Source organism: Cetorhinus maximus, chromosome 6 (genome assembly GCF_964194155.1).
Source record: "Cetorhinus maximus chromosome 6, sCetMax3.hap1.1, whole genome shotgun sequence".
NCBI lineage: Eukaryota > Metazoa > Chordata > Chondrichthyes > Lamniformes > Cetorhinidae > Cetorhinus > Cetorhinus maximus.
The window spans coordinates 158,265,178-158,283,899 of NC_135884.1; the positions used below are offsets into that span (position 1 = coordinate 158,265,178).

General features: G+C 45.7%; 1 protein-coding gene across 7 annotated transcripts in view; it reads right to left on the reverse strand.

Annotated features, from left to right (window-relative positions):
• LOC144682277 (aldo-keto reductase family 1 member B1) overlaps positions 1-18,722 on the reverse strand; it is a 62,423-nt gene that overhangs the window by 6,086 nt on the left and 37,615 nt on the right. For 4 of the 7 annotated variants that reach the window (XM_078544755.1, XM_078544751.1, XM_078544749.1 and 1 more), the window contains 4 exons: positions 12,321-12,408; positions 11,430-11,513; positions 2,956-3,038; positions 2,364-2,504 (listed from right to left, as the gene is read on the reverse strand). In XM_078544755.1, the coding sequence (XP_078400881.1) occupies positions 2,465-2,504; positions 2,956-3,038; positions 11,430-11,513; positions 12,321-12,408 (295 nt within the window). In that variant the 3' untranslated portion in view covers positions 2,364-2,464. Of the gene's footprint in view, positions 1-2,363; positions 2,505-2,955; positions 3,039-11,429; positions 11,514-12,320; positions 12,409-18,722 lie in introns of those variants that run through there. The other 3 variants (XM_078544754.1, XM_078544752.1, XM_078544753.1) reach the window with 2 other exon arrangements.

Consider the following 18,722-nt stretch of genomic DNA (forward strand, 5'->3'; position numbering starts at 1 on the left):
CCCTTCGGCCCTCCAAGCCTGCGCCGATCATATTGCCCGTCAACTAAAACATTTTGCACTTTCGGGGTCCGTTTCCCTCTATTCCCATCCTATTCATGTATTTGTCAAGCTGCCTGTTAAACACCACTATCGTACCTGCTTCCACCACCTCCTCTGGCAGCGAATTCCAGACACTCACTACCCTCTGCATAAAAAACTTGCCCCCCACATCTCCTCTATAGTTTTCTCCTCTCACCTTAAATCTATGTCCCCTAGTAATTGACTCTTCCACCCTGGGAAAAAGCTTCTGACTATCTACTCTGTCCATGCCACTCATAATTTTGTAAACTTCTATCAAGTTGCCCCTCAATCTCCGTCGCTCTAGTGAGAACAATCCGCGTTTCTCCAACCTCTCCTCATAGCTAATAACCTCCAGACCAGGCAGCATTCTGGTAAACCTCCTCTGCACCCTCTCCAACGCCTCCATATCCTTCTGGTAATGTGGTGACCAGAATTGCACGCAATATTCCAAGTGTGGCCTAACCAAGGTTCTATACAGCTGCAGCATGACTTCCCAGCTTTTATACTCAATACCCCTGCCAATGAAGGCAAGCATGCCATATGCCTTCCTGACTACCTTATCCACCTGCGTTGCCACTTTCAGTGACCTGTGGACCTGTACACCCAGATCCCTCTGCCTGTCGATGCACTTAAGGTTTCTGCCATTTACTGTATAATTCCTGCCTGTATTAGACCTTCCAAAATGCATTACCTCGCATTTGTCCGGATTAAACTCCATCTGCCATTTCTCCGCCCAAGTCTCCAACCGATCTATATCCTGTTGTATCCTTTGACAATCCTCTTCACTATCTGTAACTCCTCCAACCTTAGTGTCGTCTGCAAACTTACTAATTAGCCCAGTTACATTTTCCTCCAAATCATTTATGTATACTACAAACAGCAAAGGTCCCAGCACTGATCCCTGCAGAACTCCACTAGTCACAGCTCTCCATTCAGAAAAGCACCCTTCCACTGCTACCCTCTGTCTTCTATGACCGAGCCAATTCTGTATCCATCCTGCCAGCTCACCTCTGATCCTGTGCGACTTTACCTTCTGTACCAGTCTGCCATGAGGGACCTTGTCAAAGGCCTTACTGAAATCCATGTATATAACATCCACTACCCTTCCATTGTCGATCATCTTTGTCACTTCCTCGAAAAGCTCGATCAAGTTAGTGAGACACGACCTCCCCTTCACAAAACCATGCTGCCTCTCACTAATACGCCCATTTGCTTCCAAATGGTAGTAAATCCTGTCACGAAGAATCTTCTCCAATAATTTCCCTACCACTGACGTAAGGCTCACCGGCCTGTAATTTCCTGGATTATCCCTGCTACCCTTCTTAAACAATGGAACAACACTGGCCATTCTCCAGTCCTCTGGGACCTCACCCGTAGCCAGTGTGGTACAAAGATTTCTGTCAAGGCCCCAGCAATCTCCTCCCTTGCCTCCCTCAGCACTCTGGGGTAGATCCCATCTGGCCCTGGGGACTTATCCACCTTAATATTCTTCAAGACGCCTAACACCTCTTTTTTGATCTCAACATGATCCAGGCTATCTACACACTCTTCCCAAGACAAATCGACCGCTAAGTCCTCTTTGGTGAATACTGATGAGAAGTATTCATTTAGTATCTCTCCCATTTCTTCTTAACGGCACAGTCTAAAGCGTGTGCAGGGACAGACGGATCTGGGGGTGCATGTGCATAGATCTTTGATGGTGGCAGGACAAATTGAGAGCGTGGCTGCAAAGCATATGGCATCTTGGGCTTCATAACTCGAGGTATTGAGTACAAAAGGAGGGAAGTTATGCTGAACCGTTATAAAGCACTGCCTAGGCCCCAACTAGAGTGTTGCATCCAGTTCTAGTCACCATACTTCAGGAAGGATTTGAGGGTCCTTGAGAGGGTGCAGAAGAGATTTACTAGAATGGTTTCAAGGAAGGGGAATTTTAGTTACCAGGTTAGGTTGGAAAAGCTGGGGTTGTTCTCCTTGGAAGAAAGGAGATTCAGAGAGATTTGATAGAAGTGTACAAGATTATGACAGGTTTGGATAAGGTAGACAATTAACTGATAGTACAAGGACTTAGAGGACACAGATTTAGATTTTAGGCAAGAGATACAGGGTAATGTAAGAAAGAACGTTTTTACACAGTGAGTGGTAATGACCTGGAACTCTGCCCAAGAGAGCGGTGGAAGCCAAAACAATGATTTCAAAAGAAAACTGGATGGGCACTTGAAAGAAATAAACGTGCAGGACTACAGGGATCAAGCGAGGGAGTGGGACTGGCTGGATTGCTCCACAGACAGCTAGTCTGGACTTGGGCCAAATGGTGTCCTTCTGTGCCGTAAATTACTATGACTTTATGAAAAAGACAGTATTTGTGGGAGCTTTGGTCTGCATAGGGTGCTTCCAGTTGGGTCGATCAGGAATCATTAAATGGGTAAAACTGATGATCCTGTAACCTGGAGAAAGCAAATAAAACATCAGATTAAGTCTCCGCATTTGCCAGAATTTATTTTTATTTTAAGAATAGGAAAGTAAATCCTAACTTTGTGTCAGCAGAAATCCATCCAAACCCAGAAGCATCTAGTCTCTTCCCACGCTCATGCTCATTCTTCATGCCCTTTAATATCCTACCTGGTCTAATTCCACTCTCTTACTCACTTCTGTACCCTTCCTTTTCTCATCCAATTGAATTCCATTCTCCTGGTTACTTTGCGAAACCTTTAACATCTCACCCAATCTAATCCCACTTTCTCCCTCATTCCCCATACCCTTTAATGTCCACTTAGTCAAATCTCAGTCTCCTGCTTACTCTCCTTACCCTTTAAAATCCCATCCAGTCTAATCCCACTCTCCGCCGCCAATCTACCCCACTCGCGGAGAAGGTAAAACCACATTTAACCAACTTACATAGTTAACTGACAAACTCTCCAGTTCTTGTTTAGTGTGAGCAGTGACTGAAGGTCCTCGTCCATCAGCTCAAAGTCAAAAATCTGCATCAAAGACAAGTCAATGTCAAGATGGAACTTCACAGATCCTGAGCCAGGAGAACCGTTAACCCCAGCAGATACCCCGCCTCTTCATCGGCTGACAGCTGCGGCCAATGACTTTCACCCTCTCCTGAAGGCAGGGCTTTGTACCAAGACCCCAAAGAAAGAATGAATTTATATGGCACCTTTCACAACCACAGGACATCCAAAAGCCTTTATAGCCAATTTTGCCAGGGTCAGTTTGCTCCTGGTCTTACAGCCTTGGTCCAAACACAGACAGAAGAACTAAATTCAAGAGGTGAGGTGAGAGTGACTGCCCTTGGCATGAAGGCAGCATTTGACCGAGTGTGGCATCAAGGAGCCCTAGCAAAACTGGAGTCAATGGAATCGGGAAAAATTCTCCACTGGTTGGAGCCATACCCAGCATAAAGGAAGATGGTTGTGGTTGTTGGACACCAAACATCTCATCCCCTGTACATCACTGCATGAGTTCCTCAAGATAGTGTCCTCGGCCCAACCATCTTCAGCTGCTTCATCATAGGCCTGTCCTTCATCATAAGGTCAGATCTAGGAACATCCACTAATGATTGCATAATGTTCAGCACCATTCACAACTCAGATACTGAAGCAGTCCATGTCCAAATGCAGCAAGATCTGAACAACATTCAGGCCACACAAGTGCCAGGCAATGACCATCTCCAACAAGAGAGAATCTAACCATCTCCCCTTGACATTCAATGGCATTACCATCACTGAATCCCCCACTATCTACATCCTGGAGGTTACCATTCACCAGAAGCTGAATTGGACTAGCCATATAAATACTGTGGCTACAAGAACGGGTCAGAGACTGGGAATTCTGCACAGATTAACTCACCTCTTGCCTTCCCAAAGCCTGCTCATCTGCAAGGCACAAGTCAGGAGTGTCATGCAATAGGGTGTCTGGAATTCACTGCCCAAGCTGGTGGTAGAGGCAGAAACTCTAAACTCTTTTAAAAAGTACCTGGATCTTCGCCTTAAGTGCTGTAAACTGCAGGGCTATGGGCCGGGTGCAGGAAGGTGGGATTAGAAAAGGCACCTGGGTATCCTCAGGCTGGCATGGACAAGTTGGGCTGAATGGCCTCCGTCTGTGCTGTAACTTTTCTATGGTTTCTATGGTCCCCACTTGCCTGGTTGAGTGCAGCTCCAACACCACTCAAGAAACTTAACACCATCCAATACAAAGCATTCCTCTTGACCAGCACCCCAGCCACAATCTTAAATATTCACTCTCTCCACCACCATCACTGTCTACCATCTACAAGATGCAATTCAGCAATTCGCCAAGGCTCCTTCTGCAGCACCCTTCAAACCTGTGACCTCTACCACCTTTTTTTAATTAATTCATGGGATGTGGGAGTCGCTGGCTGGGCCAGCATTTATTGCCCATCCCTAATTGCTTGAGAAGATGATGGTGAGCTGCCTTCTTGAACGGCTGCAGTCCATGTGGTGTAGGTACACCCACAGTGTTGTTAGGGAAGGAGTTCCAGGATTTTGACCCAGCAACAGTGAAGGAACTTGGAGTGGCTTGGAGGGGAACTTCCAAGTGGTGGTGTTCCCACGGAGGCCATTCAGCCCTTGTCCTTCTAGATGGTAGCGGTCATGGGTTTGGAGGGTGCTAAGTATGCTCGGTGAGTTTTTAAAATTCATTTATGGGACATGGGAGCCGCTGGCCAGGCCAGCATTCATTGTCCATCCCTAATTGGCCTTGAGAAGGTGGTGGTGAGCTACATTGAACCACTGCAATCCCTGCAGTTCATCTTGTAGATGGTATACACTGCTGCCACTATGCATCGGTGGTGGAGGGAGTGCCAATCAAGTGGGCTGCTTTGTCCTGGATGGTGTCAAGCTTCTTGAGTGTTGTTGGAGCTGCACTCATCCAGGCAAGTGGGGAGTATTCCATCACACTCCTGACTTGTGCCTTGTAGATGGTGGACAGGCTTTGAGGAGTCAGGAGGTGAGTTACTCGTCACACGATTCCTAGCCTCTGACTGGCTCTTGTAGCCACAGTATTTATGTGGCTACTCCAGTTCACTTTCTGGTCAATGGAAACCCCCAGGATGTTGATAGTGGGGGAATTCAGAGATGGTAATGCCATTGAAAGTCAAGGGGTGATGGTTAGATCCTCTTGTGCCACACAAATGCCAGGCAATGACCATCTCCAACAAGAATGTTACATATCACTTGTCAGCCCAAGTCTGGATATTGTTCAGGTCTTGCTGCATTTGGACATGGACTGTTTCAGTATCTGAGGAGTTGCGAATGGTGCTGAACATTGTGCAATCATCAGCGAACATCCCCACTTATGACCTTATGATGGAAGGAAGGTCATTGATGAAGCAGCTGAAGATGGTTGTGCCTAGGACACTACCCTGAGGAACTCCTGCAGTGATGTCCTGGAACTAAGATGATTGACCTTCAACAACCACAACCATCTTCCTTTGTGCTAGGTATGACTCCAACCAGTGGAGAGTTTACCCCCTGATTCCCATTGACTCTATTTTTGCTAGGCATCCTTGATGCCATTCTTGGTCAAATTCTGCCTTGATGTCACGGGCAGTCACTCTCACCTCAATTCTAGAGCTCAGGGGACAAGGCCAGCTTATACAAGGGAACACCTCCACCTGCAAGTTCTCCTCCAAGCCACACACTAACCTGACTTGGAAATACATAGCTGTCCCTTCACTGTCACTGGGTCAAAATCCTGGAACTCCCTCCCTAACAGCATTGTGGGTGTACCTACACCACATGGACTGCAGCGGTTCAAGAAGGCAGCTCACCACCACCTTCTCAAAGGCAATTAGGGATGGGCGTTTTATATCCACCTGAGAGCAGACAGGGCCATGGTTTAATGTCTCATCCGAAAGACAGGTTGAGGGTTGGTGATGGAAGATGTCAGAGTTTGACCTGTCTCATCCAGCCCACTCTTACCTGGGATGCTGAAGCTGACTGGAGTTTGCTAAAATCAAACATGGTTCTTTCTTGTCAATGGCCAAAGCTGTTCATTCCCCAGTCACTGAGGTGACAGTTTGGCCTTCTTTTAAAGATAGAATCTCTGGGCATGAATTGACTAATTTGGTGCAACTTACGTGCAACATTGTGCCTTTTGCCCTGGAGATATGATATCTCTCGTGATATTTGTTTATGTAATGGGACCTCTAGGTGTGCTACACTCTGTGTGTTGATGCAAGACTACAACTTGGGAAATCGTGTCTGACAAATTTATTGGAGTTAGAACCATAGAAAAGTTACAGCACAGAAGGAGGCCATTCGGCCCATCTTGTCCATGCCAGCCCGAGGACACCCAGGTGCCCTTTCTAATCCCACCTTCCTGCACCCGGCCCATAGCCCTGCAGCTTACAGCACTTAAGGTGCAGATCCAGGTACTTTTTAAAAGAGTTTAGAGTTTATGCCTCTACCACCAGCTTGGGCAGCGAATTCCAGACACCCACTACCCTCTGTGTAAAAATAGTTCTTCCTCATGTCCCCCCTACACCTTCTGCCACTTATCTTGAATCGATGTCCCTTGGTTCTAGAATTTTCCACCAAGGGAAACAATTTTATCCTGTTCACTCTATCTATTCCCCTCATAATTCTGTACACCTCAATCAAGTCACCTCTCAGCCTTCTTTATCTAAGGTAAATAACCTCAACCTATCCAATCTCTCTTTGAGGATTTAACAAGCAGATTGGATAAAGGGAACCAGTAGATGTAGTGAATTTGGATTTCTGAAAAGTATTCGATAAGATGCCACATAAAAGGTCACACAAGCTAAGAGCTCGTGGTGTGGGGGTGATATATTAGCATGGATAGAGGATTGGCTAACTAACAAGAAACAGAGAGTCGGGAGAAATGAGTCATTTTCAGGATAGCAAACTGTAACTAGGGGACTGCCACAGGGGTCAGTGCTGGAGCCTCAGCTATTAACGATCTATATTAATGACTTGGTGAAAGGACTGACTGTGTGGTTGCCAAATGTGCTGATGATACAAAGATAGTTAGGAAAGCAAGTACACAAAGAGTCTGCAAAGGATAATAGATAGGTTAAGTGAGTGGGCAAAATCTGGCAGATGAAGTATAATGTGGGAAAATGTAATGTTGTCCAATTTGGCGGGAAGAATAGAAAAGCAGAGTATTATTTAACTGGAGAGAGACTGCAGAATGCCACAGTACAGAAGAACCTGGTGTCTTTCTACGTGAATCACAAACATCAGCATGCAGGTACAGCAAATAATCACAGAATCTCACAGTGCAACGGGGCCCTTCAGCCCATCGAGTCTGCACGAGTGAGAAACTCCTGACCTACCTACCTAATCCCATTTACCAGCACTTGGCCCATAGCCTGGAATGTTATGACATGCCAAGTGCTCATCCAGGTACTTTTTAAAGGATGTGAGGCAACCCGCCTCCACCACCCTCCCAGGCAGTGCATTCCAGACCGTCACCACCCTCTGGGTAAAAAAGTTTTCCTCACATCCCCCTTAAACCTCCTGCCCCTCACCTTGAACTTATGCCCCCTTGTGACTGACCCTTCAACTAAGGGGAACAGCTGCTCCCTATCCACCCTGTCCATGCCCCTCATAATCTTGTACACCTCGATCAGGTCGTCCCTCAGTCTTCTCTGCTCCAACAAAAACAACCCAAGTCTATTAAGGCAGTTGTGGTGTTGTAGTGGTAATGACACTAGATTAATAATCTAGAGTTTGCGTTAATACTCTGGGAGTACAGGTTCAAATCCTACTATGGCAGCTAGTGCAATTCAGTCGAAATCTGGCTGGTAAAAGATGGGAAAATCCCAAGATTTTCTATAAGTATATCAATGGGAAGAGGATAACTAGGGAAAGAGTAGGGCCCATTAGGGACCAAGGGGGCAATCTATTGGTGGGGCCAGAGGACATCGCTTGAGTTTTGAATGAATACTTCACATCCGTCTTCACTCAAGAGAATGAGGATAAAGGTATTGAACTCGGGGAGAGAGACTGTGAGGTTCTTAAGCAAATTGATATAGGGAGTGACAAGGTATTGGCAGGCTTAAAAGTGGACAATTCTCCAGGTCCAGATGATGTGTGTCCCAGACTGCTGAGGGAGGCAAGGGAGGAGATCGCAGGGGCTCTGACCCAAATTTTTAATTCCTCTCTGGCCACGGGGGAGGTGCCAGAGGACTGGAGAACAGCTAATGTGGTTCTGCTATTTAAGAAGGGCTGTAGAGAGAAGCCATGGAACTACAGGCCAGTGAGTCTCACGTCAGTGGTAGGGAAACTATTGGAGAAAATTCTGAAGGGAAAAATCTATCTCCACTTGGAGATGCAAGGTTTGATCCAGGATAGTCAGCATGGTTTTGTCAGAGGGAGGTCATGCCTAACAAATTTGATTGAATTTCTTGAGGAGGTGACCAGGTGTATAGATGAGGGTAGTGCAGTTGATGTAGTTTATATGGATTTCAGCATAGCCTTTGACAAGGTCCTACATGGGAGGCTTATAAAGAAGGCAAATGCACATGGGATACAGGGTAATTTGATAAGGTGGATTCAAAATTGGCTTAGTTGTCGGAGACTGAGGGTGGTGACAGAAGGATGCTTTAGTAACTAGAAGCCAGTGTTCAGTGGCGTACCACAGGGATCTGTGCTTGGTCCCCTATTATTTGTCATTTATATAAACAACATAGATGACTATGTGGGGGGTAGGATTAGTAAGTTTGCGGATGATACAAAGATTAGCCGGGTGGTTAACAGTGAGGTTGAGTGTCTTGGGCTACAGGAAGATATAGATGGGATGGTCAAATGGGTAGATAAGTGGCAGATGGAATTTAACCCTGAAATGTGTGAGGTGATACACTTTGGAAGGAGTAATTTGACAAGGAAGTATTCAATGAACGGCATGACACTAGGAAGTTCTGAGGAACAAAGGGACCTTGGCGTGTGTGTCCATGGATCTCTGAAGGCGGAGAGGCATGTTAGTGGGGTGGTGAAAAAGGCATATGGGACACTTGCCTTTATCAATCAAGGCATAGATTACAAAAGTAGGGAGGTCACGTTGGAGTTGTATAGAACCTTGGTGAGGCTACAGCTGGAGTACTGTGTGCAGTTCCGGTCGCCACATTATAGGAAGGATGTGATTGCACTGGAGGGGGTGCAGAGGAGATTCACCAGGATGTTGCCTGGGATGAAATATTTAAGTAAATAATTAGGAAGTCAAGTGGAATGTTGGCCTTTGTTGCAAAGTGGATGGAGTACAAAAGTAGGAAAGTCTTGCTACAACTTTACTGGGCATTGGTGAGACTGCACCTGGAGTACTGTGTACAGTTTTGGTTACTTTGTTTAAGAAGGGACATACTTGCATTGGAAGCAGGTCAGAGAAGGTTCACTGGGCTGATTCCTTTTTTTTATTTACGGGATGTGGGCATGTCTGGCTGGGCCAGCATTTATTCTCCATCCCTAGTTGTCCTTGAGGTGGTGGTGGTGAGTTGCCTTCTTGAACCGCTGCAGTCCATGAGCTATAGGTACACCCACAGTGCTGTTAGGAAGAGAGTTCCAGGATTTTACCCAGCGACAGTGAAGGAACGGCGATATATTTCCAAATCAGGACGGTGAGTGACTTGGAGGGGAACTTCCAGGTGGTGGTGTTCCCATCTATCTGCTGCCCTTGTCCTTCTAGATAGTAGTGGTCGTGGGTTTGGAAGGTGCTGTCTAATGAGCCTTGGTGAGTTTCTGCAGTGCATCTTGTAGATGGTACACACACTGCTGCTACTGTGCGTCGGTGGTGGAGGGAGTGAATGTTTGTGGATGTGGTGCCAATCAAGCGGACTGCTTTGTCCTGGATGGTGTCAAGCTTCTTGAGTGTTGTTGGAGCTGCACTCATCCAGGCAAGTGGAGAGTATTCCATCACACTCCTGACTTGGGATGTGGGGTTTGTCTTATGAGGTAAGGTTGAGTAGGTTGGGCCTATGCTCTGTGGAGTTTAGAAGAATGAGATGTAATCTTATTGAAACAAGATTCCGAAAAGGCTTGACAGGGTAGCTGCTGAGAGCATGCTTTCCCTCCTGGGGGAACCTACAAATAGGGGACACAATTCCAAAATAAGGGGTTTCCCATTTAAGCTAGAGATGAGGAGAAACTTTTCTGTCAAAGGGTCTTTAGTCTAGTCTTCCCCAGAGAGCCATGGAGGCCTGGTCATTGAGAATATTCAGGGCTGAGTTATATAGATTTTTGACCAAGGATTATGGAGGATAGGCAGGAAAGTAGAATTAAGGGGCAGGATTTGTATCTCATCGGGCAGATGGGCCCCGGAGCGGCCGTGAAACTGACTGGCACCCGTGATCAAGCCCAACCGCAAATGCATGCTGGCTGGCCAATTAACGGCGAGCCAGCATGAATCGCTGGCTGCAGCACTGCCGGGGTGGGGGCGGGAGGAGGGTGAGCGCGGAGGTTTGTGCATGCGCGTGGGTGCATGCACTGAAAGCTCCCTGAAGGCACAGAGCTGCTTGAGGGAGCTGAAAATTTATAACATTACAAATAAAGATTTAAAAAATAAGGTAAACATGTCCCCTCATGTGACTTTGTCACAAGAGCAGGGACATGTTACAAATGAGATTTAAATATTTTCATTTAATTTCTAATTCCTGTTGGAAACCTCATCCTGCCTGTGGATGAGGTTTCATAAAAAATCCAAAGGTTCGGAAGGTTGGACGGGCAGTGAAAGATTGCATTTAATTATTACATTAATGATCTTAATAGGCCTATTAATTGTTGGTGGGTGTGCTGCCAACTCCCGCCACGCCCACCAACCAAAATATCACATTGAGTGTGCAATAATGTCAGGATGCCCACCCAATGTCATCGCGGGTCATTTTATCCTCAAGCATGCCAAGCGAAAGGTTCTGGCCAAGGCCACAATCAGATCAGCCATGATCTTATTGAATGGTGGAGCAGACTTGAGTTGCCGAATGGCCTACTCCTCCTATTTCCTATGTTCTGTGCTGAGGTACTGAGTGTACAGAAAAAGGAAACATTTTCTGAATCACAACAGAGTGTAGAATCGGAAAAGCGTTGCCTCTTTGCTACCTGTATCATCAATCAGTCCCTTAGTCCAGACTTTCCTTTCCCAGCAGACCAACTCCTTCTTCCCCCAAGGCCCCAATTCCCCTGAGACCACCCCCCTACCCAGTAACCTCACCTCCCGAGCACCCCCCCTCCCATTCTTACGCATAAAACATAATTGAGCACATGGACACGGAAAAGATCAAACTCCAAAAAGGCGATTAAACATTTTACTGTCATCACTCGTGGATCAAAGCATTTTTCACTATTCCCATCCTCTGATTGGGTGACCAGCTGGGCAGTCAACATGAAATTTACCTCAGCATTCTCCTGGATCCTTGCAGGCGTTACACTCTTTGGAATAGTTGCTATGTTTCTCTGGACATGAAAACGCAACAAGACCTAAGTGTGACAAAGGACAATTAGTTCCAAGGGAGATGTATAATGAATGCAGAGGGCAGCTGTGTGAGAGAATCAATCCTGGGACTGGGTTTGAATCTTGCTCAGATACAGGATGCAGCCTCTCTCTTCCTGGAGCATGTGTAGAAAAATGGAGCAAAATAAAGCAAGTTTGGCTAACAGCTACAATGACTGTGAAAAACTTAATGAAGATAAAAACAGGTGAACAGGTACAATTTAATGTGGAGAAGTGCCAGGTAATAGATTTTGTGAGGGAAAAGAATGAGAGTGAACACCCAATGGGAATGCACTGAAGAATATAGTGAAGAGTGAGACTCCTGGAACAAATACAGACGCCCTGAAGATGGGAGTGCAGGTGGATAAAGTCATGGAAAGACAAAGGCAATTTAGTTTTTGCAAAGAGGGGCAGAAAATACAAAAATAAAAAAGTAATGATGCTGAAGTCACTGTTAGAGATTGTCTCTCTCATTCTCAAAAGAGCATCAAAACCACAGTGAGGAATGGCTGAGGAGAAATTTATTTTCAGAAAAAGATGTTGTAGCATGGAATACCTTACTCCTAAGGGATTGATTTAGGCAGGAATTTTACTTAGAAAAATGGGATAACTATTTGAAACAGAGCAAATACAAGGCTACGAAGAGAGCAGGTCAGTGGGATTGATACAGGGCAATGGGATGAGTGCAGCAGTGAGATTATTTTGGGACTGATAGACAATTAGACACTGCATCTTGTTTCTTGACCCTGGATTTGAGAATAAGCTTTTTAATAAAAATACCACATCCATCGCACCTGGGCTGAACTCTTCCTGTGATTCTTTGCTATTACTTCTACCACTGGATCTTTGAGAAGGTCCTTTGGATCAGCAGAATCGTTCAATCTGTAAGAGGAAATTTTTCATATATTTGTTGTTCTACCAATAATCTGAACCTTTGTCTCATGTAGAATTTTTAAAAATCCTGACTGCAAACATAGGACTAGAACATAAAAAAGCAGGAGGTGGTCGTTTGGCCCTTTGAGTGTCCTCCACCATTCAATATGTTCATAGCTGATCCTCTATCTCAAGATGCTACTTTTGCTACAGATACCATGGTGCCCAGGGGCTGTCAACTATCTGAGGCTCTACCAGACTGTTTCCAACTTCGGTGTTCTATTTGACCCCAACATGAGCTATGACATATCATATACATATAAAAGATACACTGCAGCAACTTATCCAGCCTTTTTCAACATCGCCTTCTGAACCTGTAACCTCTACCACCTAGAAGGACAAGGGCAGCAGATATATGGGAACACCACCAAGTTCCCCTCCAAGCCACTCACCATCCTGACTTGGAACTACATCACCATTCCTTCACTGTCGTTGGATTAAAATCCTGAAATTCCTGTCTCAGCAGCACTGTAGGTGTATCTGCACCAGGTGGACTACATCAGTTCAAGAAGGTGGCTCACCACCATCTACTCAATGGCAATGAAGGATGGTCAACAAATGCTGGCCTTGCCAGGGACGCTTACATCCAGTCAGAAAAAAGACTTATTTATACATACTCTCTGCCAGCCAGCCAATCTTCTATCCATGCTAATATGTTACTCCCTATACCATGTGCTCTTATTTCCCGTAATAACCTTTGATGTGGCACCTTATCAAATGACTTCTGGAAATCCAAGTACAGTGCGTCTACAGGCTCCCCTTTATCCACTGCGCATGTTACTCCTTTAAAAAGCTCCAATAAATTGGTTAAACATGATTTTCCTTTCACAAAACCGTGCTGACTCATCCTGATTGCTTTGAGCACTTCTAAGTGCCCAGCCATAACCACCTTAATGATGCTCACTTCTGCTCACACATGGAAAACAGCCTTTGGGCAAAAGGCCCTCCTTCAGAAAAGAGGAAAATCTGGGGTACTGGGGGTGTGAATAATTAAAGGAAAATATGGAACAGGCAATGAGCTCATGAGCTGCTGCTCTGCGGGGTGCAGCCGGGGCCAAGTGCATGGAACCACGGCTGGCTCAGCTGTAGAGGAGGGCCCAAAGAAGACTGGAATAGCAATAGTGATAGGAGATATGGATAGTTCGGGGAACAGACAGGCATTTCTGTGGTTATAGGCGTGAATCCAGAATAGTATGTTGCCTCCCTGATGCCCGGGTCAACTAGAGCACAAGATCTAGGGGCAGGGGACCACTTGGCCCCTCGAGCCTGCTCTGCCATTCGATAAGATCAGGGCTGATCTGCTTGCGGGCCTCAACTCCACTTTCCTGTCTGCTCCCCAGGAAAGCAACCATTGGCCTCTGCATTATGTGTCGGTTATAGTCGCACAAGAATTGAACATGGAGGAAGTGTAACCCTTCCATATGTGGGTACATCTTAGGATTTACATGCAGAGCCTGAATAGAATCGTGCACACAGTCAATGGCACTCTGTCATGGGAAAACCTGCAATCCTATCAAGAATGTCACTGAATGGCTGCGGAGCACCCTGAGGGGGTACAGGTGAATAAGCCAGTGGCTGTGGTCTACATTGTTACCAACAACGTGGTAGAAAGAGCAGTTAGTGGGAAAATGTAGAGGAACATGTTTGCAAGGAAATTATAGAGAGGTGCAAGAATTATGGAGCAGTTAGAATGGGGGATTTTAATTATCTGAACATAGATTGGGATTGTAGTAGTGTAAAGGGCAGAGAGGGGCAAGAGTTCCTGGAGTGTGTTCAGGAAAACTTTCTGCAGCAGTATATTTCTAGTCCAAAGAGAAAGGAGGCACTGCTAGACCAGATTCTTGGGAACGAGGTGGGCCAAGTGGATCAAGTGTTAGTAGGGGAACATTTAGGGGACAGCAATCATTGTATCATGTGGTTTAGTTCAGCTATGGTAAAGAACAAGGAACAGTCCAGATTAAGAATAAATAACTGGGGAAAAGCCATCTTCAACGGGATAAGAATGGATTTGACCTAGATAAATTGGAATCAAAGGTTGGCAAGCAAAACTTTAACCGAACAATTACCTGCCTATAAAGAAGAGATAGTTCAGGCACAGTCAAGGTGTATAATCCCATGAATGGGAAATGGTAGGGCTAACAAATCCAGAGCTCCGTGAATGACAAATGAGATCAAGATTAAGATGAAGGAGAAAACGTGTGTGTATGATAGATGCCAGGTGGGTACAACTGAGGACCAGACTGAAGACAGAAGGTTCAGGGGGGAATTGAAAATACAAATGAGAAGTGAAGACAGCGTATACAAACAGGCTGGCAGTTAACATATAAGGGAATCCAAAAACATTTATAGGCATATAAATAGTAAAACAATGGGAAAAAGAGGAGTGGGGCCAATAAAGGGACCAAAAGGGGGATTTAAAACCTTGAGACAGAGGGCATAGCTGAGGTATTAAATGAATACTTAGCATCTTCTTCCTTGGTAAAGAAAGATGCAGTGTGGGACTTGGTGAAAGAGGAGGTAGTTCAGACACTTTAAGGGTTTAAAATTGGTAAGCAGGAGGTATCGGATAGGTTGTCTCACTTAAAGTTGATAAGGAACCAGGACCATGTGAGATGCATCCAAGGAAACTGAGGGAAGTGACAGTGGAAATTGTGGAGGCACTACCCAAAATTTTCCAGTCTTCCTTGGACTCAGATTGGTACCAAAGAATTGCAAACATTACACCCCTTTTCAAAAAAGTTTGTACAGAGTAAGCCCAGCAACTACAGGGTCAGTTTAATTATGGTGGTGGGGAAGCTTTTAGAAATGATAATTCCAGACAATCATGTGTCACGTGGACAAAGGCAGGTTAATTAAGGAAAGCCTGCATGGATTTGTTAAGGGCAAATGGTAACCTGCTTGTATTTTTCAATGAGGTAACAGAGAGGGTTGATGAGGGTAATGCTGCTGATGTGGTATACATGGGATTTCCAAAAAGCATTTGATAAAGACTTATGAGCAAAGATAAAGCTCATGGAACAAAAAGTAGGGATATTCAGCATCATTTGCAATCAACAATGGATTCATGGTCATTAATTCCAGGTTTTTACTGAATTCAAATTCCATCATCTGCCATGGTGGGATTAGAACCTGGGTCCCCAGAGCATTACCCTAGGTCTTGGGATTACCAGACCATGCCAACACCTCCCTGTGTACTCTTCACAATTTACTTTCCTACCTATCTTTATGTCAACAAATTTGGCACCCATCCCATCCATCCCTTCATCCAAGTTCCTCAGGGTACTGACCAACCATCTTCAGTTGCTTCACCAATGACCTTCCTTCCATCATAAGGCCAGGAGTGGGGATGTTCGCTGATGATTGCACAATGTTCAGCACCATTCGCAACTCCTCAGATACTGAAGCAGTCCATATCCAAATGCAGCAAGACCTGGACAATAACCAGGCTTGGGCTGACAAATGGCAAATAACATTCGTGCCACACAAGTGTAAGTCAATGACCATCTCCAACAAAAGAGAATCCAACTATCGCCCCCTGATGTTCAATGACATTGCCATCACTGAATCGCCCACTATCAACAATAAACAGAACTGGACTAGCCATATAAATACTATGGCTACAAGAGTAGGTCAGAGGCTGGGAATCCATCGAGATGTAACTCACCTCCCGACTCCCCAAAACCTGTCCACCATCTACAAGGAACAAGCCAGGAGTGTGATGGAATACTTCCCGCTTGCCTGGATGAGTGCAGCTCCCACAACACTCAAGAAGGTTGACATTGTCCAGGATAAAGCAGTCTGCTTGATTGGCATCACATCTACAAACATTCACTCCCTCCACCACCAACACACAGTAGCAGCAGTGTGTACCATCTACAAGATACACTGTAGGAATTCACCAAGGCTCCTTAGACAGCACCTTCCAAACCCACGACCACTGCCAGAAGGACAAGGACAGCTGATAGATGGGAATACCAACACCTGGAAGTTCCCTCCAAGTCACTCACTATCCTGACTTGGAAATATATCGCTGTTCCTTCACTGTCGCTGGGTCAAAATCCTGGAACTCCCTCCCCAACAGCACTGTGGCTGTACCTTCACCACATGGACTGCAGCGGTTCAAGGAGACAGCTCACCACCATCTTCTCAAGGGCAACTAAGGATTGGTAATAAATGCTGGTCCAGCCAGCGATGCCCACATCCCGTGAATGAATTAAAAAAAAAAGTAATTTATATAAATTGTAAACAGTTGAGTTCCCACTACTCGTTACATCTTGCCAACCTGAAAAAGACTGATTTGTGCCTACTCTCTGCTTCTTGTTAGCCAGCTAATCTTTTATCCATGCCAATATGTTACCCACTAAACCATGAGCTTTCATTTTCTGCAATAACGTTTGGTGTGGCACTTTATCAAATGCCTTCTGGAAATCTAAGTACAGTACATCCACTGGTTCCCCTTTATCCACAGCACATGTTACTTCCTCAAAGAACTCCAATCAGTTGGTTAAACACGGTTTCCCTTTCACAGAACCATGTTGACTCTGCCTGATGCCCTTGAGCTTATCCAAGTGCCCTGCTCTAGCTTCTTGTGCAGTTCCGGTCGCCACATTATAGGAAGGATGTGATTGCACTGGAGGGGGTGCAGAGGAGATTCACCAGGATGTTGCCTGGGATGAAACATTTAAATTACGAAGAGAGGTTGGATAGACTTGGGTTGTTTTCGTTGGAGCAGAGAAGACTGAGGGGCAACCTGATCGAGGTGTACAAGATTATGAGGGGCATGGACAGGGTGGATAGGGAGCAGCTGTTCCCCTTAGTTGAAGGGTCAGTCACAAGAGGACATAAGTTCAAGGTGAGGGGCAGGGGGTTTAGTGGGGATGTGAGGAAAAACCTTTCTACCCAGAGGGTGGTGACGGTCTAGAATGCACTGCCTGGGAGGGTGGTGGAGGCGGATTGCCTCACATCCTTTAAAAAGTACCTGAATAAGCAATTGGCACGTCATAACATTCAAGGCTATGGGCCAAGTGCTGGTAAATGGGATTAGATAGGTAGGTCAGGTTTCTCACGTGTTGGTACAGACTCGATGGGCTGAAGGGCCTCTTCTGCACTGTGAGATTCTGTGAAGTTCTGCTTCTTAATTTGGTGCCTTGGTCTTTGACAATGCAGAACCTCCTTCTTTGTCCTGCCTATGGTTGTTGATACCAACATGGACCACAATGACTGGGTCCTCCCCATCCCACTGCAAGTTCCTCTCCAGCCCCAAACAGATGTCCCGTACCCTGGCACTGGGCAGGCAACACAGCCTTTTGGACTCACGCTCTTTGCTACAGGGAACAGTGTCAATCCCTTTGACTATACTATCTCCTACTACCACAACATTTCTTTTAGCTCCCCCAACTTGAATGTTTTCCTGTACCATGATCAGTTTGCCCATCCACCCTGCAGCCCCCACTCTCATCCAAACAAGCTGAGAGCCCCAAACCTGTTGGACAATTGCAGAGGCTCACACTCCTGCGTTCCTGCCCTCTGAGCCCCCTTACTTGCATCATTCACTATCATACTCTCCTGTGCCTGATCAAATCATAAGACCCTGTCCCAAGATGTGTGACTGCCTCCTGGTACAAAGGACCCAGGTAACTTTCCCCCTCCCTGATACAAATGGGTGAAATTGCGAACCTGACTGACAATCTTAAATTGGTTGTCAATGTAATTCTTAGCACACTGAATTATTTAGCAACTGTGGTCCATTCGCGGCATCACATCTAATGTTGGACACTGTGTTTTGAGTTTTGCAAGCACGGGCTGATTAGGTACAGTCTATACCTTGCTCATTCCAAACAGCAGCAGGGACATGCTGTTTGATACGGTCCACCAGTCTTTGGGACATATGGCTTACATACCTAGCATCACACTGGCGCTGAGATTCATATACCTCATTACTCATTTGTGTGATATACAGAACGTCTTTTTGGCTTGATGTCAGCATCCTGTTAGTGGTGAGTACCACTTGTTTTGCTACTGCATATTAGCAGCGTGAGACAGCTAGCTTCACCTGTTGCTCAAATCTTTGAGATACCTTACCCTTCCAGGGTAATCTGAGGTACGCTGGGCACTTTTCAGGGCTGAAAGTGTCGCCCTTAGGCCTATTCATGAGTTTGCATGATATATGGCACGAAATGATCTGATCAAGGAAGCCGTTATCCCTCAGGATGTCTTTGTTGCCCCTGTTTCAGCATCAAACTTGCATGGTGAGCAAATGTTTT